The sequence below is a fragment of the Hemiscyllium ocellatum genome, chromosome 5 (genome assembly GCF_020745735.1).
Source record: "Hemiscyllium ocellatum isolate sHemOce1 chromosome 5, sHemOce1.pat.X.cur, whole genome shotgun sequence".
Classification (NCBI taxonomy): Eukaryota; Metazoa; Chordata; class Chondrichthyes; order Orectolobiformes; family Hemiscylliidae; genus Hemiscyllium; species Hemiscyllium ocellatum.
In genome coordinates, this window is record NC_083405.1 from 122,216,044 (window position 1) to 122,239,911 (window position 23,868).

General features: G+C 40.6%; 1 protein-coding gene across 2 annotated transcripts in view; it reads right to left on the minus strand.

Moving 5' to 3' along the window:
* Positions 1 to 2,758: 2,758 nt before the first annotated feature.
* Positions 2,759 to 23,868, minus strand: part of LOC132816149 (actin-related protein 3B-like) — a 181,096-nt gene continuing 159,986 nt past the window's right edge. For both annotated transcript variants that reach the window (XM_060825623.1, XM_060825622.1), the window contains 3 exons: positions 13,875 to 14,000; positions 10,574 to 10,657; positions 2,759 to 2,909 (listed from right to left, as the gene is read on the minus strand). In XM_060825623.1, coding sequence (XP_060681606.1) covers positions 2,814 to 2,909; positions 10,574 to 10,657; positions 13,875 to 14,000 — 306 coding nt within the window. In that variant the 3' untranslated portion in view covers positions 2,759 to 2,813. The remainder of the gene's footprint in view (positions 2,910 to 10,573; positions 10,658 to 13,874; positions 14,001 to 23,868) is intronic.

A 23,868-nucleotide genomic window follows, 5' to 3' on the forward strand; every position in this document is an offset into this window, starting at 1 on the left:
TGGTGCTGTGTCAGGTAGTTCTGCTAGCTTTTAACTCTCTTAAAGGTACAGTGCCCCTTACACCTTCATAACACTAAAAATAGGCAGACAGAGCAGATGAATCAAGAGGTGGAGATATAGAGGACTTTACATTCCCAGGGCAACAGGACTGATGCTGGAAAGGGGTGTAACCTATAGAGACCAGATGCTTTGTATCAGAACAGAACTGCAGCTAACGTCCCTGTCAGCCACTTTGGTAGTGCTTTTGGAGGGATTTAAAGTGACTTGGCAGGGGAATAGGTATCAGAGATAGCATTAGTAAGTTAAAGTAAGATAGGATTTGAAGAGCCAGCAAGTACTAGAAATTGTACTTTATCTAAATAAGAGAAATACTTGCATTTATATAGTGCATTCCACTACCACATCACCATTCTATCATTCTCAAAGCTTTCCATACACAATGACATCCTTCCTTTTTTTTCCTGAAGTATTGCAATGTAGGAACTGCAGCAGCTAATTTGTGCACTGTGATGATGACTGGATTATATGGTTTTATGAAACAGTATGAGGAAAAAATATTGGCCAGGAAACTGGGAAGAACTACTTTGGTTTTTCTCAAAATGATGCCACAGGAATATTTGCATCCACTCAGCAGATAGATGGGGTCTGAAAGCGAACCATTCTGACAATGTTAAACTGTTTTTGTTAAAGTGTCAAAGGGTGAAATTAAACTGCAGATCACTTTGAGATCAAGGAAGTGCTGCTGAAAAGAGAGGTTGAGTATTTTACGTAAGGCAGTGCACAGCCTTCAGTACGATTGATGCAAAATCTTGGAAGCATTGTAAACTGAGGAAGAAAACAGCAATAGGCAAAGAAGTTAAGGTGAAGACAGAGTACATAAAAATAAACTGTTTCCGTTGGCAGAGTCTGAGAACCAAAAGACACTAATATAAGGTAATTGGCAAGACAAGCCAACAGCAACATGAAGGAAATCTTTATGCTACCAGGCAGTTAGGGTTTGAGATGCACTGCCTTAAAGGAACTTGCAGTAGACACTAGTTCAGCCTCAGCTAGAGAACTAAATCTAATTCTGGGCACTATACCTTAATAACAATGTGAAGGCATTGAGAAGTGCAGAAAAGATTCAGGAGAATGATTGCAGGGATGAGGAATTTCAGTTAAACAGATAGATTGGAGAAGATCAAACTTTTGTTTAAAGAAGAAAAGGCTGAGAGGAGAGAGAAGCTTTCAATATCATAGTTAATCCAGGCAGATTAAATATGGAAACAATATGCTCATTTGTGAAATGATCCAGAATGAGAGGGTACAGATTTAATTAATTAATTAAAGAAGCAAAAATGTAATATTGGGAAATTTTTTTCACACATCGAGTGGTTAGGGTCTAGTACACAGAGTGTGGTGGGGACAGGTTTAACCAAGGCATTCAGAAGGAAATTACACAGTTTTTTGAGAAAAGGAAATTATGTAGACAAATGAGGACAAGACAGGAGAACAGCACTAGACAAATGGTCATTTGGAGTGCCAGTGCAGATATAATGGGCCAAATGGCTTGCTTCTGCGTCATAACAATTCTGTGATTCTGTGAGAGGGTGGGAGGCAGATTCATCTGTGGTTTTCAAAGGGGAATTGAAGAACAAGATATTTGCAGGACATTATGAAAAAGGCTGGAAAGTGGTACCAAATGAATTGCACTTGCAGAGAGCAATGGGCCAAATGTTGTCTTCCTGGACTGTAACCATCCTATTAAAATAAATAACAATGTATATTATAAAATATTCAAGCAATAAGTAGTAAAGTATTGAAATAGTTGACAGTCTGTTCTATTTAATTCAATATTTTGAATAATTCAATGATAGTTTAGCACTGACAAATCCTCTTGTGGCATTTTATTTGAAGTTTCTGAATTAGAATCACTTCAGCCATTTTTAGTGTAAAAACTGACTAGATTAACAGCAGTAGATAGCCAATAAAGGCAAAATCTTGTAAAGGAGGAAATGACAAAGTCCTAAAGCATATACATTATGAAGTGCTTTTATTAAAATGATGTATGGTAGCATTTCATCCATTTATTATAATCTCAAAATATTTAACATTTCTCTCAATGTCCGGGCTCAAAACAGCATACCCAAAACACTGCAAATAAGTAACTATGTAAGAAGCACAATGTTTAAGGCATAATGTTATAATTAATACTGTAAACCGAAACAAAACATTAAGGGTAATTTTACTTTAAAAACAAAAAGAAACATTCCTTCTTTTTAAAATAAATAAACAACAGTTGTTAATGAACTCCATATTTCCAAGTTCAAGATATTCAACTGTACATATTAGTAAACATCACACTCATCTGGATTGTGCTGAGACAGTTTCAATCTTATAATGCAAAACAATTATGAAATATACACAAAACTGTCATGTGATTTGCAATATATCTTTCCATATTTACAAAGAGAATCAAATTCCTTTAATTGGACCATTTCATTCCTTCACTAGAAAGGGAGAATTAATGCTATTGGCATTACTTTTCAAAACCTACTTAGATTAGTACACTGTATCTCAAGTCCAAAACACTTTCTGCTGTGCTATAAACCTAAGTACGGGAAAGCAGAAACATTGCAAGAACATAAATAGCTGGCGCATGGTGGGCTTAACTAGAAGCAATTCTAGACAGTGTCCAACCCTGTCGGATAAGCGGTTTGGGTTCAAATATCCAGATTATAATTCAGCAATGGTACAAACCTGCCAGTTCTTCCACTAATCCTGTTCTGTAGCAGGACTTTCAATTCCTAAGCTGCAGTAACTCATAGCTGCCATTATGACATGACGCCAAAAACTGGGTTGTGACGACAAATACTAGGACCAAATTCTTCATAATCCTTTTTTGTGTGGCATACTTGGTAAAACTCAGGCTGTTGGGAGGGAAACAAAGTAGTCATGTTGCTAAATTATTTTCATTTCTTTTCCATCACCTCACCTATCCTGATAATGACAATTATGATGATAGAGATAGTTTGGACTCCAGTCAACATAGCTGCATTTAATGTGATGCTAATTAAAAATGTTGCTATATAAAAATGACATTAGAAATATAGATCTTGGCACCAGAACAATTACACACAACTTGAAAGATAGAAGACTGGATCGAGTATTTTCATCTTGAAAAAGGTAATTTTTAAGGGTGTGGAAGCTAAGCGAGCAGAAGGAAATAGGGACACTGGGCCAGCAGTTGAGAAGTAATCATAGACATTATAAGGGACATTTCAGAATATTTAGAAACAAGTAAAGGTACGGTAAAGTCGCCATAGTCCTAGCAGACCATAGGGCTGCTCCCTTATTAGGAAGAAGTACATTTTTAGTAGAAAGAAAGGTTCTGTAGGATAAGACGTGCTATCTGTGGTTAATTTAAAAAAGTTAAGGAGTGCATCAAGCCTCAAAGAAAAATATATAATTGTTCAAAGGGTGAATGACAGGTCATAGAGTCATAAAGTCTTAGAGATGTATAGCGAAACAGGCCCTTCGGTCCAACCCATCCATGCCGACCAGATATCCCAACCCAATCTAGTCCCACCTGCCAGCACCCGACCCATATCCCTACAAACTCTTCCTATTCATATACCCATCCAAATGCCTCTTAAATGTTGCAATTGTACTAGCCTCAACCAACATCCTCTGGCAGCTCATTCCATACACGTACCACCCTCTGCGTGAAAAAGTTGCCCCTTAGGTCTCTTTCATATCTTTCCCCTCTCACCCTAAACCTATGCCCTCTAGTTCTGGACTCCCCAACCCCAGGGAAAAGACTTTGCCTATTTATTCTATCCATGCCCCTCATTATTTTGTAAATCACGAGAAGGAAAAGAACAATTAAAATGTTAATTAGTACTACTAAATTAGAGCATGAGAGGCTAGCTAGTGTTATGAAGATGTGAGCGTACTATACCTTTAACAGAGTAAAAGCTAGCAGTGATAGCACCAAGTGTTCTCAGTAAGACACAATGTAACATGTGCTCCAGCTACTGAGGTAGCTGGTTGCCTGGAAACTGCAGAACAGATCCGAATTAGGCCAATCAGTTTAAATTATACACTGAAAAATACCAAATTCCAATCAAGTTTGAATTGAGTATATTGACAATCTCAAAAGCCAATGATAAAATCCAATGCTTTGGGGTATAAGACCAGGAGAAATTGAACAGTTGGGAGGAGAACTGCCACCAGACCAACAGCTGTAGACTGCTAGTCAGAACTCTCTGAGAGGTACCTGCTAGAGAAGAAATTTGCACAGAGTAAAACCTCAACACTGACCTGGAGAGCCAATCTACCGCTGAAGATTAAGAGAAGATTTGACTGCTTGCTGGCTTTAAAATTCGAATTTTTCTGTAAGTCTTAATTGGGAGTTTATTGGATTAGTATGATAGAAGGGAAGGTAAAAGATAGGTTAGAGGAAAGAATTGTAAATAGGTGTTTATTTAATTATTCTCTGTTATACTTTAAGAAATAAAGTTGTTAATTCTTAGTTTAAATAGTTCTTGGCCACTCAAATGTTTACAGATTACTGCATTGGATAAATCTTTCCTGTGTTGCTGGTTTTAAATTAAACAGGAGGGTTTACCCCGTGTCATAACACTAGGAATGTAAAAAATTATAGCAAGAGTTCCTGCAAGTATTTGAAAAGGAAGATGGACATTGGACCGCTGGAAAATGATGCTGGAGAAGTAGTAATAGAGAACAAAGAAATGGCAGAAGAATTAAATAGATACTTTGCATCAGTTTTCACAATGAAAGGCAACAGCAGCACACCTGACTTCAAGACAATCAGGAGCAGAGGTAAGTACAACAGCCATCATGAAGGAGAAGAGGCGGGAGAAGCTGAAAGGTCTGAATATGGATAAATGACCAGATCAGATGGACAATATCTCAGAGTTCTGAAGGACATAGCTGAGAATATCGTAGAGTCATTGGTGGTGATCTTTCAGCCATCACGGGAGTCAGGGACAGTGCCAGAGGAATGCAAAATGACTCATGTAACACCTGATGAAGAAGGGAGGGTGGCAGCAAACAAGAAGCTATAGGCTGGTTAGCCTGAAATTGGTCATTGATAAGAATTTAGAATCCATTGACGCTATGCCTGACAAATCTGCTAGACTTTTCTGAGACAGTAATGAGAAAGTTACTTGCTTAACAACATAGGAGAGCTAGTGGACATGATCAATTTGGACTTAAAGAAGGCTTTTGACATGGTGCCATATAGGATGCAGCTAAATAACATAAGAGGCCATGGTGTTAGGGGCAAGGTGTTGGCATGGATAGAGGATTAACTGACTGACAGAAGGCAGAACATGGGGATAAAGGGGACTTTTCCAGGTTGGCAGTCGGTGACCACTGGAGTTCTGCAGGGATCAGGGTTGGGACAACAACTATTCACATTATTCATTAATGATCTGGATGAAGGGACTGAGGGCATTGTTGCTACATTTGCAGATGTCACAAAGATAGGTGGATGGTCAGGTTGTGGTGAGGAGCAGGGAGGCTACGAAAGGACTTGAGCAAGCTAGGAAAATGGGCAAAGATGTGTCAGATGGAAAACAATATGGGAAAAATGTGAGGTTGTGCATTTTGGTAGGAAGAAAAGAGGCTAAAACTATGTTCTGAATGGAGAAAGGCTTCGGAAATCTGATGCACAAAGAGAGTTGATGCAGAACTGGGCTGAGAAATGGCAGGTGAAGTTCAACCTGGATAAATGCAAAGTGATACATTTTGGAAGGTCAAACGCGAATGCTGAATATAGGATTAAAGACAGGGTTCTTGGCAATGTGGAGGAACAGAGGGATCTTGGTGTTCAAGTACATAGATCCCTCAAAGTTGCCACCCAAGTGGATAGAATTGTTAAGAAAGCATATGGTGTTTTGGCTTTCATTTTAAGAGCCGCGAGGTTTTGCTACAGCTCTACAAATCCCTGGTGAGACCACACTTAGAATATTGTGTCCAGTTCTGGTCACCCTACTATAGGAAAGATACAGAGGCTTTGGAGATGGTGCAAATAAGGTTTACCAAGATGCTGCCTGGACTGGAGGGCTTGCCTTATGAAGAGAGGTTGACTGAGCTCGGACTTTGCTCTCTGGAGAGAAGGAGGAAGAGAGGTGCCCTGATCAAGGTAAATAAGATAATGAGAGGCATGGATAGAGTCAATAGCCAGAGACTTTTCCCCAGGGCAGGATTGACTGGCACGAGGGGTCATAGTTTTAAGACATTAGGAGAAAGGCATAGAGGGGATGTCAGAGGAAGGTTCTTTATGCAGAGAGTTGTGAATGCATGGAATGCACTGCCAGCTGTGGTGGTGGAAGCAGAGTCATTAGGGACATTCAAGTGACTGTTGGACATGCACATGGATAGCAGTGAATTGAGGGGTGTGTAGGTTAAATTATTTTATTTTACATTAGGATTCATTCTTGGCACACATCATGGGCCAAAGGGCCTGTTCTGTGTTGTACTTTTCTGCGTTCTATGTTCTCTATGTTAAATGTGTTGGGAGTTCCGGTTCAACATTCTCTTCATTTCAACATGCAGGTTCAATTTGCAGTTAGGAAGACAAAAAGCATGGTAGTTCAGTGGTTAGCACTGTTGCCTCACAGCACCAGGGACCTGTGGCTTCAATTCCAGCCTTGAGCAACTGTCTGGATGGAGTTTGCACATTCTCCTCGTGTCTGCGGGGGTTTCCTCTGGATGCTCCAATTTCCTTCCACAGTTCAAAGATGTGTAGGTTAGATACATGGGTTTTGCTAAATTGCCCATAGTCTCCAGTGATATGTAAGAAAGGGAAATGTAGAGTTATGGGATGGGGTGTGAGGGGTGAATCTTGGTGAGATGCTCTTCAGAGAGTTGGTGTGGACTTCTTGGACTGAATGGCCTGTTTCCACACTGTAGGGATTCTATTCTATTCTAAACACAATGTTAGCATCCATTTAAGGAGGGCTATAATATAACCTCAGCAATGTACTGCTGAGGCTCTACAGGCTCTGGTCAGATGGGATTTGGAGTATTGTGAGCATCTTTGGGCCCTATAGCAAAGGAAGGATGTGCTGACCTTAGAGGGGTTTTTGAGAACGAACCCAGAGATGAAGGGTTTTTCATATGAGGAGTGTTAAGGATACTGGGTTTGTATTCAATGGAGTTTAAAAGGATGAGGGCATCTGATTGAACTCACAGAACACCGAGATCTGGATAAAGTGGAAGAGGAGAGAATGTTTTCATTGGGAGACAAGACTAGAACCCAAGGGCACAGCCTCACAGTGTAAGGATGAAGAACAGAGATGACGAGAAATTTCTTCAGCCAGTGGGTGGATAATCTGTGGAACTAATTGCTGCAGAGGTCTGTGGAGACCAAGTCATTAAGCATTTTTAAGACAGAGATAGGTAAGTTATTGATCGGTAAAAGCATCAAGAATTACAGGGATAAAGCAGGTGATGTGTGTGGAGGTACAGGTGAAATTGTGACGGATATGGAAAGATCGCTTGCGGCCTTGGAGAGAAGTGGGTGCAAGTTTTGTATTTCTGTGGTTGCAGGGGAAGGTGCCGGGAGTGGAGGTTAGGTTGGTGGGGGGTGTGGACCTGACGAGGGAGTAGTGGAGGGAGTAGTCTTTCCGGAATGCTGATAGAGGAGGGGAGGGAAATATATCCTTGGTGGTGGGGTCTGTTTGGGGATGGCGGAAATGACAGAGAATGATACGATGTATCTGGAGGTTGGTGGGGTGGTAGGTGAGAACCAGTGGGGTTCTGTCCTAGTGGTGATCGGAGGGGCGGAGTTCAAGGGAGGAGGAGTGGGAAGTGGAGGAGATGCGGTGGAGAGCATTATTCACCACGTCTGAGGGGAAAGTGCGGTCTTTGAAGAAGGAGGCCATCTAGGTTGTTAGGCATTGGAATTGGTCTCCAGAATCTGCAGTCCTCACTTTCTCCACCTTCATGACAGAGACTAAAAAACATCCCAGTAATACCTGTATATGTAGAGGTTAAAGGAAGAATGGAGATTGGTGAAATTACAATCACTAGGGAAGCAGTGCAGAGCACACTGATGGAACTATGGGTTGATAAGTCTCTGGGCCCTGATGGACTTTATTCTACCATCTCAAAAGAGATAGCTAATACAGGTGGCATGACGGCTCAGTGATAAGCACTGTTGTCTCATAGCACCAGGGACCCAGGCTCAATTCCAGCCTTGGGTGACTGTCTGTGTGCAGCTTGCACTTTCTCCCTACATCTGTGTGGATTTCCTCCCACACTCAAACAATATATTAGTTTACATTTGCCATGGTAAATGTGATGTTACAGTGTCTGGGTGAGATGGCCTTTGGAGGGTCAGTACAGATTCAATGGGCCTCTTTTCGCACTGTAGGGAATCTCCATGTGTTTCATTCATTTTCCTAAATTCTGGTAAATTTACATTAAATTGGAAAATAGCAAATATAATCCCTCCATTCAAGAAGGGAGGCACTAAAAAGGAAACTTAGGCTAGTTAGCTTGATGTCTGTCATAAGGAAGTTGTTAAAATAAATCACTAAGGAAGTTATAACTGGAACTTTGAAAAACGCAAAGTAATTAGGAAGAATCAGCATAGTTTAGTGAAAGAGAAATTGTGCTTAACTAATTTATTGGAATTCTTTGAAGGAATAACAAAGGCTGCGAATAAAAGGGAGTTGGTTGATGTAACATATTTGCATTTCCAGAAGCATTTGACAAGGTTCTACATAAAATGTTATTGTGCAAAAGAGGAGCTCAAAGTAGTGGGAGTAACATACTAGCTTAAATATAATTTTGGTTGGCTGGCAGAAAACAGTGTGAGTCTTTTTCAGATTGGCAGCATGAGACAAGTGGGGTCCTGCAGGGACCTGTGCTGTGTGATCAACTTCTTACAATTTATACTAATGACTTAGATGAGAGAATTGATGACTTGGTGGTTAAATTTTCAGATGATACAAAGATAAGGAGGAAAGTAAATTGCGAAAATGACAAAACAAAAGTTTGCAGACCGATTACAGATGAGTAAAGCGATTGTGCAAAGATCTGGCACTTAGAAAATAATGAGAAATAGTGAAGTTTACTTTTGCAGAAAGAATAAAAAAGCAGAATTCTAAATTGGAAAATGACTGCAGAATTACGAAGTGTAAAGGGATCTAGGTATTCATGTTTTGCAGAAGTCATGAAAGCTAATGGGATACTAACCTTTGTTTTCAACATAAAATTAAGAATAATATGCTTCAGCTATACAGGGTATTGGTGAGACTACATCTTGGCTACTTGATTTGGTCTTCTTATTACAGAAAGGATGTAAATGCACTGGAAGTGGCTCAGAGAAGGTTTACTCTCATGCGACTATCTGTGCGGAGTTTGCACATTCTCCCCCTGTCTGCGTGGGTTTCCTCTGGGTGCTCCGGTTTCCTCTCACAGTCCAAAGATGTGCAGGTTAGGTAAATTGGCCATGCTAAATTGCCCTTTAGTGTTAGGTGCATTAGTCGGGGTGAATGTAGGGGAATGGGTCTGGGTGGGTTGCTCTTCAGAGGGCCAATGTGGACTTGTTGGGCCGAAGGGCCTGTTTCCGCACTGTAGGGAATCTAATCTAATCGATACTTGAATTGAATGGGTTGTCTTATGAGGAAAATTTAGACAGGCTGGGCTTGTTCTCACTACATTTCAGATGGGTGAGTGATGATCTGATTGAATTGTAACAGAGTGACATCACAGAGTGGGTTCAATTCCCAGACCAGCTGTGGTTACCATGAAGGACCCTTCTTTTCAAAGAACAATATAGCACATGTACAGGCCCTTCAGCCCTACATGCTTGCACTGACACTTTTTGCCTTCCATACTAAAACTGTCTTCACTTACAGGATTTTTATTTCTCTATTCGCTTCCTATTCATATATTTGTTCAGGTGGTTCTTGAATGCTGCTATTGTATCTGCTATTGCGCTATTTTCAACCTCTCCCTCACCTGAGATGTGGTGACCCTCAAGTTAAACCACCAGCAGTCATCTCTATCTCTCTCTAATGAGAGAACAGCCTATGATCTGGTGGGACTATGTTGGCATTACTATAGGATCCTGAACGGTCCTGAGAAGTGGATGCAGGAAGGATGCTTCCTCTTGTGGGACAGTCCAGAGTTAGGGTGCACAGAATTAAAATTAGGGATTGCCGTTTTATTCGAGATAGGAGGGGATTTTTCATTCCTGTCAAATAGTCGAGCAACTTTGGGACTCACTGCTCTCTGTCACTCATAATTTTTTAGGCAGGTGTAGATAGATTCTTGTCAGGCAAGGTTAGTGCAGATGGATGGGAATGTGGAATTTAAACACTTAGGTAAATCATGATCAAATTGAATGGCAGAGCAAACTTGAAGGAATGAATGGCCTACTTCTGCTCCTATTTGAACATGGACTGCAGCAGTTCAAGGAGGCAGCTCATCACTATCTTTTCAAGGGTAGTTGGAAATGGGCAATACGTTCTGACCAACCAGTGACACCTATCTCCCAGGACTGAATAAAGTAAATATTTCTATGTTTGCATGTATGTTTAAGTTCACTTACTGTTGATGCAAGCATGGAGCCGCCGAACCAAACTGCATATCGCTGCATATGGTGGGTTATCACCTGGACCTCAACTGGTTTAGGCTTATTGAAATAATGAAAATTAATTATCAGCCTTTAAAACCAATCTGAATCAATTACAAAGTTTCACAATCATTCTTATATTGTGACAGGAATAAGAAATTGATAATCACACCTTTTGAACTTCTGTCTCATAACTTGTTAGTTTAATCTATACAAGTAAATTCTGATAAATAAAATGATTGGAGTAACTTGTTTGTAAATTTTTTAACCTCACTCTATCATTATAACAATACAATCTCAGGATATGATATTATTTTAAAATCGGAATGATTGGGACATGGCACGCAAGAAGCAGATTGTTTCTCGTACTTCAGATCTTAACAATGAGGAATCCATGGATCAGTTATTCCCAAACATTTTCTTTCTGTGACTCCATTTGAAAGCTTGAAAATTGCCATAACCCCTCAGTTGGACCTGTGAGCTCAGGCGAAATTGATTTAACAGAGATCGGCATAACAGTCCTATACAGCAGGCCATGAGAAGAACCTATAAGAGTGGAGGCTGGGGAACCTGTGGACAGGGGTGTGGGATGGCAACCTGCTACAGCAGGAACACAGCTTTTGGAGACCCAACCCAAACTTTGGGTAGCACCAGGATTCAAGGTTAAAACTAAGATAGGATGATAAGTTTCTCTATATAGCTGGCAAGCTGCAGATTACACTTTGAGAGTTTGCAGTTGCGGTAGAAACTAGGTCATTATTCCAGATTAGATTACCTAAATGGATGAAGTAAAAAGGAAATAAAAGGATGTGGGAACATGTGGTTAGAACTATCGGCTCAAGCAGAAGTTAAATGCTGATACAAGGCGATGGGACAAAATGGCCTGTAGTTTCTGTGTTTGGTCATCTGTAGTGAAAGGAAACTGAAAATGCTAAATAGCATAGTAAAAATTAATCACATTTTCATCACAGCCAGTTTGTCTCTACCCACTTTACTTAAGTGATGTTTCCTAAAATGAAATACCTTAAGGAAAAGAACGAATCTGAGGAACACGTAAACTAGAATTTTAAGTTTTCGTTTAGAAATAACCCCTCAGTTCTTAAGGCAAATCTTTTCAAATCAATAATGCAGACTCTAAAATAAATCCTACAAAAGTTCATATTTATATCTCAAAATTAAAGGTATTGGTTGAAGTGCATCAATAGATAGGATTTGGAGATGCCATTGTTGGACTGTTGGTGTTGGATGGTGTTGGACATAGACAGGAACTGTTTAACAACAACACATCTCTACTCATGCCTATTTTAACCTCTGTACTCTGTCATCCCCATGGTGGCAGGGTGGAGCTGCATGAATTGTCAAGAGTAGCATCCCTGGATTGTCAATTGCTACTGCCTTGAACTACCAGGTGCTTGAATTGTGGTTGCACTCTGGATGCTGTTAAATAGCTTTGTTAGTCACTCTCCCTGGATGTGATCTGATGTTCCTCAAGAATTCCAGGTTAAGTCCATCCATTGTTCCTGCTTTGGTTGCTGTCAGAATGTCATATACTTCCTGGTCTTTATAAGGGTTTGAGAATTCAGAATGAACAAATAACAAAGAACAGTACAATTTAGGAACAGGTCCTTCAGCCCACTAATCCAGCACAACATAAGATGCCTTTCTGAACAAAAAGTGTTTTGTCCGTATATGGTCTATTTCCTGCCTCTGTATCTGTCAAGATGCCTCTTAAATGTTGTTATTGTATCTCCTTCTACCACCTCCTCTGGCAGCACATTCTAGGCACTTGCCACCCTCTGTGTAAACAAAACTGACCTCTCACATCTCCATTAAAATTCCCCCTTTTACCTTCAACTTATGTCCCTTAGTAATAGACATTTCTACCCTGGGGAAAATAAGCTCCAACTATCCATAAGGGTCATTTGTAAATTTTGATTTCATCCTTTTGTAAACTTCTATCAGGTCTTCCCTCAGCCTCTAAAAACTAACATGTTTGTCTAATCTCTCCTCATAAGTGATACCCTCCAAACCAGGCATTATCCTAATAATCCTTTTCTGTATCCTCTTCAGAGTCTCCATATCTTTCAGTTTTCCAAATGTGGCCTAACTAAAGTTCAATACAACTGCAACATAACTTGCCAAGTTTTATACTCTATGCCCCAACTGATGAAGACAAGCATATGGTGTCTTGACCACCCTATCTACTTGCCTTGCCACTTTCAGGGAACTGCAAAGCTTATCTAGAAGTAATTTAAAACTTACAGGATCACAATCATTGCTCCCGAAATGCTCCCCGACTGAAATGTCTACCACCTTGTCGGGCTCATTCCCCAATACCAGGTCATGTAACCTTTTTCCTTGTATTATTTGTATATTGCTTCGAGAAATCCTCCTGGATGCACATGACAAATTCTCCCCCAAAAAAGCCCCTGGGGCTAATGGAAGCCCACTTAAAATCACCCACCATAACAGTCATGTTGTTTTAACATTTATGCATAATCTGTCCACATATCAGTTCCTCCATCTCCTGCTGGCTATTAGGAGGCTTGTCATACAATCCTATCAAGTGATTACACTTTTCCCATTCCTGAGGTCTATTCATTTGGCCTCGCTGGATAAGTCATCCAAGATATCCTCCAGAATGCTCTGGAATAGTTTTTGAAGAACTGCATCAGTGCTGTGTTCCTTCTTGACAGGTTGATATTGTTAATTTTGTTAGGAGCTGTACAGTGGCCAAGATAATAGCTATCACTAAGCTAGGGAAGCCATCTGATGACCCAGACAGCTGCCCCCCTCCATCACTGAACTTTCAATAATAACCAACAACAGAGATCTGGCAGAGATTATTGGACCTAAAAAAGAAACCCTCACTGAAATCTGTAGTCATAAGTCCCAGGTTTCACCCTTACAGGGAAAATCTGCACAATCTACAATTGCTTGAGGCTAGTTTGGGGAGATGTAGTCACTTGGTCCACAAGTGGAACATGAGGAGCTGCTCAAATTGTGGTTGCATCCATTCACACATACATTGAACACCTATCCTGAGAGACCCTTTCTCATGGCTACACAACCATTCACCCTGTATCAGCTGTAGTTGTTGATTTTTAACCTCAATATCAAACTATAACTGCTTTCCCAGTTATATGACTGAAAATAAAACCAGGCCTTCAAAAAGGAAGGGGCTAAATTCATTTCTGAAAAAGAACATCATTGATAGTTGCCGTTTCTAAATCATCTACATTTAAAAGAAACATAATAAGAGGAGACAATAATGTACCTTTATTCGACCAGCGCTAAGCTGTTCACTAATTTTCAATCTTGCGTCCACTACTCTTTTCAGATCTCGCTGTAAACGACGCCCAAAATCACGAAACATTGTTGAACCTCCAGAAAGAACAATGTTCTATAAACGAGATTTAATTTTGACAAAATAAGGATTTGCTTTTACATGCTGCATGCCCAATAGCTTTTCAAAAGTTCTCAAATGTATCCATGCATGTAGAGGAAACATAGTCAACCAACGGGATTTTTTAAAATTTAGACATTCCTAACAATAGTCTAGAAGTCATAAATGATAAAACTACTGGCAGCAGTCAACTGAGGGGTTTACCAACAGTACAGCAGTGCCACCTAGCTCTTGGACCACAAATCCAAAACAGTAGGTACAGGAAATAATTTATGTAAAAGTCTTTGTTGAAGAATAAGTTCTTTATTAAGGAGTATTTAGGGAGTCTGCTGCTGCTTTCACTCAAATTGCTTTATAAACGATTTTTTGCAAAGTTGTTTTTTTCTAGAAAACAGAAGGCTGAGGGGTAAGCTGCAAGAAGAAGACGTTGCATCGACCCTATTGATAAGTTTCAAAGATAACTTTTTGCTTCATGGGAGAGTCCATACTACAGTTAATGATATAAGATATCCACTAATAAAATCTAGGAAGAACTTCAGGAAATGTGGACCTCACCATCTTAAGGTGCATCTGGGGCAAATAGCATAGACGTATTTAAGGAAAGCTTAGGCAAAAAGCTGGAGACAGAAAATAATAAATGGCCCCGTTGATAAGGTTAAAAGTAGTGTAGGATGTGGGTGGGTGGCTGGTGGTGGAGTGTGCTTGTAAGAAACTAAACACAAGCATAAACCAGTTGGGCCTAATGATCTGCTCTGTAATATAAATTCTGATCCAGTGACTTTACGTAGATGTGCAGAATAGAGGTTTACTTCGGAATACAATCTCAAATGCTACTATCAGTTTAATTACAACATGATTATTTGTAAAACAAACTCAATTAATATCAATTTAGGCAGCTAGCAGTAATCAGAGTGCACCTATGTTTTAAACAAGAGATATGTGTTTTGAGCCTTGGGGACTGCCTGCATGTTTCCCTCTGTGGGAAAAAAAAAGAAAAGTTTTCTCCATTCAAAATAACTCCACAGAGGCCAGTATCTCGTCACTGAGTCACCCTTCATTTACATGTATAGAGTCCTTGACTAGGCCAGACCACTCAAAACATTCTTAAGCAAGCAGTCCAGACCATAACTTTGCAAGTTGTTTCAGTAAGTGTACAGTGAAGGTTACTTGAAGTATGTTAGCTAGGTTGACAAACATGTTTTAAAACAGACAAAAATTTATTCACAAAATTACACAATGAAACACAAAGAACAGAATAAAGAACCTCTACAGAGCTCAGTCTATACAAACTGGATTCAATTAGGCTGTTCTGAATAAATACAATAGTCCCAGTTAGCAAATCCCCTTAAACACAGTAAAAATGAAACAAATGCTTACAGGTCGAAGTTAGAAAGGCAGAAGGAGAGAGATTTTACCAGCCTTTCTTCACACAGTCCACTGTTGAACTCCCTAACTCAAACTTCAGTTTCTCGGACTGATCACTCCCCTTTCTTAATACAGATCACTTCTAAAACATGATCACTTTGATCTGAAGTCTCATCTGTTTACGTTTAAACAGAAGGCCCTCAATAAACTCTTTCATCTCTGTACCAAACCAGTCTAATCGGAGCTGAGCGGTTTATGACCCCTCTCAAAAAAACTAGGGACACAGTATCTTGAGAAAAGGAACAGCTTTTAGGAAAAGGACCAATGTTGTAACCTCCCTCCCCTCTTAAAAAAAGATGAACCATCAATATCAAAAGCTGGTTTTATTTTTAAAACCCTTCATAAACAAACTGGTTAGCAATCTAAAACACACACAAACACTGTACTAACTATACACATGCAAATATGCACAACCACATGCAAATACAGGCCATGGTACACCAGTCACCGATTGCCTCCTTATCTCATTCAAGTCTTGATAATGGATCGGCAATCACATTTTTGCGACCTGCCACATGCACAAATGTCAAATTAAATGGTTGCAGCAACAAGCTCCATCTAAAACGTCTCTAATAAAGCTATGTCAGCTTCCTTATCTGCGCCTTTTGAACTAGCCTGCTTCAGCTTGTGCCATGGATAAATGCCCTGCATTTCTTCAGTTGCTTGAATCTCCACTGACCTTTCAACTAAAGTAGACAGCGCGCCTACCGGTGAATCAGCTATATCATTTGCAAGGACAAATTGTATTCCTGGAGCTGAGAGTTTGTCCAGTACTCCTACCACAAATTATCCACTTTTCTTTGAACACTTTAGCCTCATTTTACATAATTGAGTGCTTTTTGTCTTACCATGCGTTTCTTTTACCAGTACCTTTTCTGGCAATAGTCATTCAGGAGTAATATCTCCTCATCCTTCAGCATCACAGATTGAGAGGATTCTGTGTCCCTTAATATTATAACACCTTTACCTGTTACTCCTGGCCTATGTGAATAAACTTAACCCTTGCATGTATTTTTTTTAGCAGATCTAGCACTTCCTCCTTAATCAACCTCTGATTCCGCTTTCTAGCTTCGATTGGGCTTTCTGTTACCATGCCAATAAAACATCCAGGCTTGTCCTGCTTTCGTCCATCTGGCTTTCTCCTAGCCCACCAACACTGTGATTTTGTGTGGTCCACTTTATTGCAATGAAAACACCAGAGCTTTTTAACTTCTTTGTCCCCCCTCAAGGGTTTCTTTTTTACCCTGTGATAAGTTATCCTTATGATCTTCACTGAGATCTACTTCTCCCTTTCCATGTGAGGGTTTCTCTTTGCCCCTATTTCTATCCCTCAAGGACTGAAATTGATTCTGGAAGCCAAACCATGTTTTATGGACCAGCCCATTATCATCAGTCACATCAGCTGCTTAATCTTGCCACTTTAACTCTCTGCTCTTCCACAAGAAATTGCACTACTTCCTCGCGAAGGTTATCTTCAGTCTTTACCTCCGGCCTTTTAATCTGACTTCCCTTTTTATGAGTCAGTTTCCGAAGTTCAAACTCTCTCTTTTTCTTTCTCTTTTGCTAAAACCCTTTTTCTTTTTCTTCTGTTTTTAACCGGAACTCAAACTGTTTCATTTTTGCTGCCCTTTCCTTATCTCTCACCTCTAACTCAAGTTGCATCATTTGCAATTGAATTTTTGCCATCTCTATGGATTCTGATGGTATTTCCAGCAGGTTTAAATGCTGACCTACTGCTGTAATTATCTCTCCTCTCTTCACAGAAGGAGGCAGCTCCAATCCCAGCTTGTCTGCTAATTCCTGCAGCTTGGTCTAATTCAGCTTTTGCAAACTTCCGAAGTCACCAAATCCACTTCCAGAAAACTTTTGGCGACTGGAAGAATCATTACTATCCCAAACTTACTACCTAACCAAACCAACACCCGAAATAAAGACACTAGCAACTACTACTCGCTGCTTAAAATCCTGCAAAGAGCCCCCAGTCTGCTATGGACGAGGTAAGACCACTCAAAACGTTCTTAAGCGGGCAGCCCAGACCATAACTTTGCAATTTGTTTTGGTAAATGTACAGTGAAGGTTACCTGGAGTAAATTAGCTAGGTTGATTACCAGGTTTTAAAACAGACAAAACTTTATTCACAAAATTACACAATGAAACACAAAGAACAGAATAAAGAACCTATGCAGAGCTCAGTCTATCCAAACTAGACTTAGTTATGCTGTTCCGAATATACACAACAGTCCCAATAAGCAAACACCCTTAAACACAGTAAAAATGAAACAAATGCTTACAGGTCAAGGTTAGAAGAGCAGAAGGAGAGAGAGTTTAGCAGCCTTTCTTTACACAATACACTGCTGAACTCCCTAACTCAAACTTCAGTTTCTAGGACTGACCACCACCCCACCCCCCCACCCCCCCTTTCATTGTACAGCTCACTTCTAAAACATGATCAGTTTGATCTGAAGTCTCATCTGTTTACATTTAAACAGAAGGCCTCTCAATAAACTCTTTCATCTCTGTACCAAATCAGTCTAATCGGAGCCTGAGGGCTTTATGACTCCTCTGAACAAACAAAGGTCAAATTCCTTGAGAAAAGGAACAGCTTTTAGAAAAAGGAACAGCTTTGTGACACTCTGGCAAGCCTCATCAGAAACAGCACCAGAGTGTCAGAGTCTCTGACACTCCTCTTTTTCTCTGTCAGCCAGGGTTCCCTCATTATACCAAATTAACACTTCCAATCAGGGAACTCATGTTCAAATGATTACTACATTCCCTCCTCCTCTGAGTCCAAAGACATAGGCCAGTCCTTTTTCTTGGAGAGCGTCCTGGGACATTTTAGCACTGGACCAGGTTCCTACAACTTGATGTCCAATATGGGCGGTGTGTAATGCACGGGAGCTCACCTCTTGCACCAAAAATGCCTCAGCAACTATATTTCCACTGGCAAAGGCATCAATATGGCCGCATCTATCATGTCCATTTCAGATTCAGATGTCTCATCAACCTTTGGTGAAGTGAACTCATGGTTCTAGCAATCTATCCAACTGCACCGAGGAGCAAAGCACCTTTTGCTCCTGCACCATTGAGAGTTCACAACTTACATACAGTCCACATACTTGCTCAGGACCATTGCACCGACCCAAAATTTATACATCACTGGTCCTGACCTTACATCAGCTATGCATCTTAGACATGCAGGGCCATTGCCATGGTTCTTACACCAAACGTCATCTCTGTAATAAACTAGCACTCTCACTTGACAGAGTCTTGGGTCTGGCTCTGGCATTCGGAATGCCATTCCACCCTCACCCCCAGGTTCAGGAAAATCAGATTTAACTTGGTATGGACTCTTCTATCCATTAGCAACTCTGCCAGTGCTATCCCTGTAGTTGCCTGTGGGATGGTCCTATAATCAAATAAAAATCAGAACGACTTTGTATGAAGTGAAGCTGCAGGCTGTTTCTTCAAGCCTGCCTTCTAAGTTTGGACTGCCTCTTCTGCCAGAGCATTGGATGATGGATAGTATGGTGCTGCCGAATCCCATTCAACTCCAGGAAATAGCCAAATTCCCAGCTGGTAAATGATGTGACATTACCTGTGACCAACACTACCGGGACCCTTTGTATTGAAGAAAATGCATGCACCCTTTCTATTCTAGTCCCCGTGTTTGACGAATGGATTCTAAGCATGTCCAACCATTTTGAGTAGAGATCGACAATGACTATGAACATTGAGCCCATGAAAGGACCTGTATAGTCAACGTGTAACCATGTTATCTGATATGGCTGTGCCGGTATCAACCTCCATTAGAACTGGATGACCATTTAACCAGATGTCTATTTTGATTTGGTTCTGATTTGGATATTGTTAAACAATTTAACTGCCCCAACCCAGATGTAGGTGGACTTTCCAGAGTATGCAATCTCTTGGATACCAGCTTAGTAGTTATCTTAATCAAGTTAGGTCTAGTAGGACTGTTTTACTATCTCAAAACTGCACATCAGCAACAACTACGATGGCTTGCTGGTCTGGGTCTTGAAGAAAATTTTAATCGTTTGGTCGAGGCTTGGCTATGTTTTGGGGTTTTGTTGTGGGCTGACCCAGAGTCTGTCCAATCAGGATGCGTGCTGAATGAGGCTATGCAATTTCCTGCATTCAAGTGATGTTCCTCAAATTCAACCAGACTGGCAAGGTTGTCCACTTCCATTGGAATACTCTACTCTCAAGTGCTCCGCTTGCCACATTTTCCAATGACACAACCAATTGTACTGCCAATTTGATGTCCAGTTGGGCTTCAGTTGTTAGGCACTTTTGGATGGTTACATTATTCCCATTTGTGTTACCAATGAAGTAACTCCACACAGACAGGTATTCCATCACCAAGTCACTCTTTATTTACACACGCATAATACTTGACACTGGTCTTGCTTCGTCAGAACCTGTCTCGGAGTGAACAGAACCTCTGACACTCCTGTTTATATCTGTCAGCCAGAGCTCCCTGGTTGAACCAAGATAACTGCCCCAGTCAGGGAACTCCAGCTAGCTGACTTCCTTATAATCGCTATATGTTTCACTCTCCATATGTGGGTCCAGATCTGCTCAGTATTTCCAGCACTTTATTTTTATTTCACGAAAGAACAAGTAATGTTCTAAATTGTAGTTTCAGCAACGAAAAGATTGTGGAAAGTAAAAAACTTATTACAATGTTTTATAAACATCATTCAGGTGCCTGGATAAAATGAAATTCAATCAAAGGGCCTGCAGAATGGTTAGCTGATAAAATTAAATATGGGTCAGTGTGACAGAACATAGTTTGAAAGGTTAAGAAAAAAGGAAGGAGAATATACATCCAGGAGAAAGATTGTAACTGATATGGATGACCAAAACCATTTAAGATGACATTATTCCCTGAAAATGCAATCTTATAATTTATGGTTTTGTCTATACCAATAAGTGTTTGGAATAAAGGAAATATGACTTTTCTTAATTCAGAGGTTGTGGATGTTTTTGGCTGAGCCCATCCCTACTTTCTCTTAAGAAGGCGGTAAGTTGCTTTCCGAGTTGTTGCAGTCCATTTGGTGGAGATACACCCACAATGATGTTTGGGAGGGAGTTTCAGGGCATTGATGCAGCAACAGTGAAGGAACTGCAACATATTTCCAGGTCAATTTGGAGACTGTCCTGGGTGGGAACTTGAAGGTGAAGTGTTCCTATATATTTCCTGGCCTTGGCTTTCCAGATGCAGCAATCATGAGTTTGAAAGGTGATGGCTGAGGAGCCTTGATGGATTTCTGCAGTGTATTGCACTTGCTGCTGCTGCTGAGCATCAGTAATGGAGAGTCTGAAGTTTTGTGGATGTGATACCAATCCATTGGGCTACTTTAGTCTGGATGGTGTCAATCATATTGAGTGTTGTAGGAGCTGCATTCATTGAGGCAAGTTGGAGTACTCCATCACACTCCTGACTTGTGCTTACATTGGAAAGGCTTTGGATGTAACAGATCAGAGTTAGAGACTGTTGTGGGCACTTATGAAAAGGACATTTTAGTCAACTACAGCATAGAATTCTAACTAATTGTGAGAAAAGAGGTGAACTACTATAACTATTTACCATATCAAATCATCATAAGATTCTAGAATGTTCCAGTTGGTCATACAGCCTATTCTGCCATAATGTGGTTGTTGCATTCCCGTGTGACTTCATGTTATAGAAAATCATGCAGTAGAAATAATGGGGCCTTTCGGAAAAACAAGGTTGGGAGCAGACCACCAATAACATTCGCAAAAATTGAAACAAAGTACCATCCAAGATGGAGGACGGGAAAAATTTCTGGCTGTACGAGATGCTCCTTTTTTTGAGGTATTTTAGGAGTTGGAGGTGATTTCTTCGAATTCCAGGAGCAGCAATTACTGTTTTATATGCTGTTGCATTGTGTTGGAACTTTGGGAAAAAAAAGTCAAAACAACAGCAGTTTAAAAGGGAGAAGAGCAGACAAAGGAAGCACATGGTGAGGACAGTGCAGGAGAGAGAGAGAGAGAGAGAGAGAAAGAGAGAGAGAACATGCACAGCTGCTGTTTGAATGTGTGTATTGTTGGACACCGGAATGCATCTGGGAAAATTAACAAACAGTGAAATTCACAACTAATCTTGGAGGAACTGTTGGGCAAAGTTCACAGCACAGAATCAGATAAGTTAATTGTTGCTATAAGCCTGCCCAAGAGAAAGGCTGCAGTAGTGAGTATAGTGGATTCCTTCGTGATTATATGTTTTTGGAGATAAGCCTCTTGATTAAACTTAAAATATAAGCCATAGCTATTAATTTAACCTGCAGTAGTGTTTGTAGAGAAATAAGACAGTGTTATTTTCTGGTCTGTAGATTGTGAAGGAGCAAAAATGGCCTTTGCAGTGATATGAGGAGAAAGTGAGGTCTCCAGATGCTGGAGATCAGAGCTGAAAATTTCGGAAATTTGAGTGTTTTGAGGAAGTAACTAAAAAGATTCCTGAAGAAGGGCTTATGCCCGAAACGTCGAATCTCCTGTTCCTTGGATGCTGCCTGACTTGCTGCGCTTTTCCAGCAACACATTTTCAGCTTTGCAGTGATATGTACTTCTTGTCAGATCTGGGTGTTTAAAGAGAGTTTAAGGGTTACTGCGGATTATATCTGCCATAAATGTTGTTGGATGCGAATCTTATCAGATCGAGTGGATTGGTTGGAGAGACAGATAGAAGCAATGAGGAATTTGCAAAAGCAACAGTATGTGATGGATGGCAGTTATAGGAAGGGGGAAAGTCTCAGATACAGTCACGTAGATGGGTTAACTCCAGGAAGGGTAAAAGAGATAGGCAGCTAGTGCAGGAGTCTTTTGTGGATATACCCATTTCAAACAGGTATGCTGTTTTGGAAAATGTAGGGGGTGATGGATTCTCAGGGGAACGTAGCACAAACAGCCAAGTTTCTGGTATTGAGACTGGCTCTAATGCAACGAGGGGTACATCAGCTTCCAAGAGATCAATTGTGTTAAGGGATTCGGTAGTCAGAGGTACAGCCAGACGTTTCTATGGCCAGCAGAGAAAAAGTAGAATGGTGTGTTGTTTCCCTGGTGCCAGGATCAAGGATGTCTCAGAGAGGGTGCAGAATGTTCTCATGGGGGAGAGGGGCCAGCAGGAGGTCATTGACCACATTGGAACCAACGATATAGGAAGGGAAAAGGTTGAGACTCCGATGGAGATTACAGAGAGTTAGGCAGACATTTAAAAAGGAGGTCGTCAAGGGTAGTAATATTTGGATTACTTCCAGTGCTATGAGCTAGTGAGGGCAGAATAGGAGGATAGAGCAGATGAATACATGGCTGAGGAGCTGGTGTATGGGAGAAGGATTCACATTTTTGGTTCATTGGAATCTCTTTTGGGGTAGAAGTGACCTATACAAGCAGGACGGATTGCATCTAAATTGGAAGGGGACTAATATACTGGCAGGGAAATTTGCGAGAACTGCTTGGGAGGATTTAAACTAGTAAGATGGGAGGGTAGGACCCAGGGAGATAGTGAGGAAAGAGATCGATCTGAGACGGGTACAGCTGAGAACAGAAGTGAGTCAAACAGTCAGGGCAGGCAGGTTCAAAGTAGGAATAATAAATTAAACTGCATTTATTTCAATGTAAGGGGCCTAACAGATGATGCAAGGCAGATGATCTCAGGGTATGGTTAGGAACATGGGACTGGGATATCATGGCAATTATGGAAATATGGCTCAGGGATGGGCAGGATTGGCAGCTTAATGTTCCAGGATACAACTGCTACAGGAAGGATAGAAAGGGAGGCAAGAGAGGAGGGGGCGTGGCATTTTTGATAAGGGATAGCATTACAGCTGTGCTGAGGGAGGATATTCCAGGAAATACATCCAGGGAAGTTATTTGGGTGGAACTGAGAAATAAGAAAGGGATGATCACCTTATTGGGATTGTATTATAGACCCCCCCAATAGTCAGAGAGAAATTGAGAAACAAACTTGTAAGGAGATCTCAGCTACCTGTAAGAATAAAAGGGTAGTTATGGTAGGGGATTTTAACTTTCCAAACATCGACTGGGATTGCCATAGTGTTAAAGGTTTAGATGAAGAGGAATTTCTTAAATGTGTACAAGACAATTTTTTGATTCAGTATGTGGATGTACTTACTAGAGAAGGTGCAAAACTTGACCTACTCTCGGGAAATAAGGCAGGGCAGGTGACTGAGGAGTCAGTGGGGGAGCACTTTGGGGCCAGCGACCATAATTCTATTTGTTTCAAAATAGTGATGGAAAAGGATAGACCAGATCTAAAAGTTGAAGTTCTAAATTGGAGAAAGGCCAATTTTGACAGTATTAGGCAAGAACTTTTGAAAGCTGATTGAAGGCAGATGTTCGCAGATAAAGGGATGGCTGGAAAATGGGAAGCCTTCAG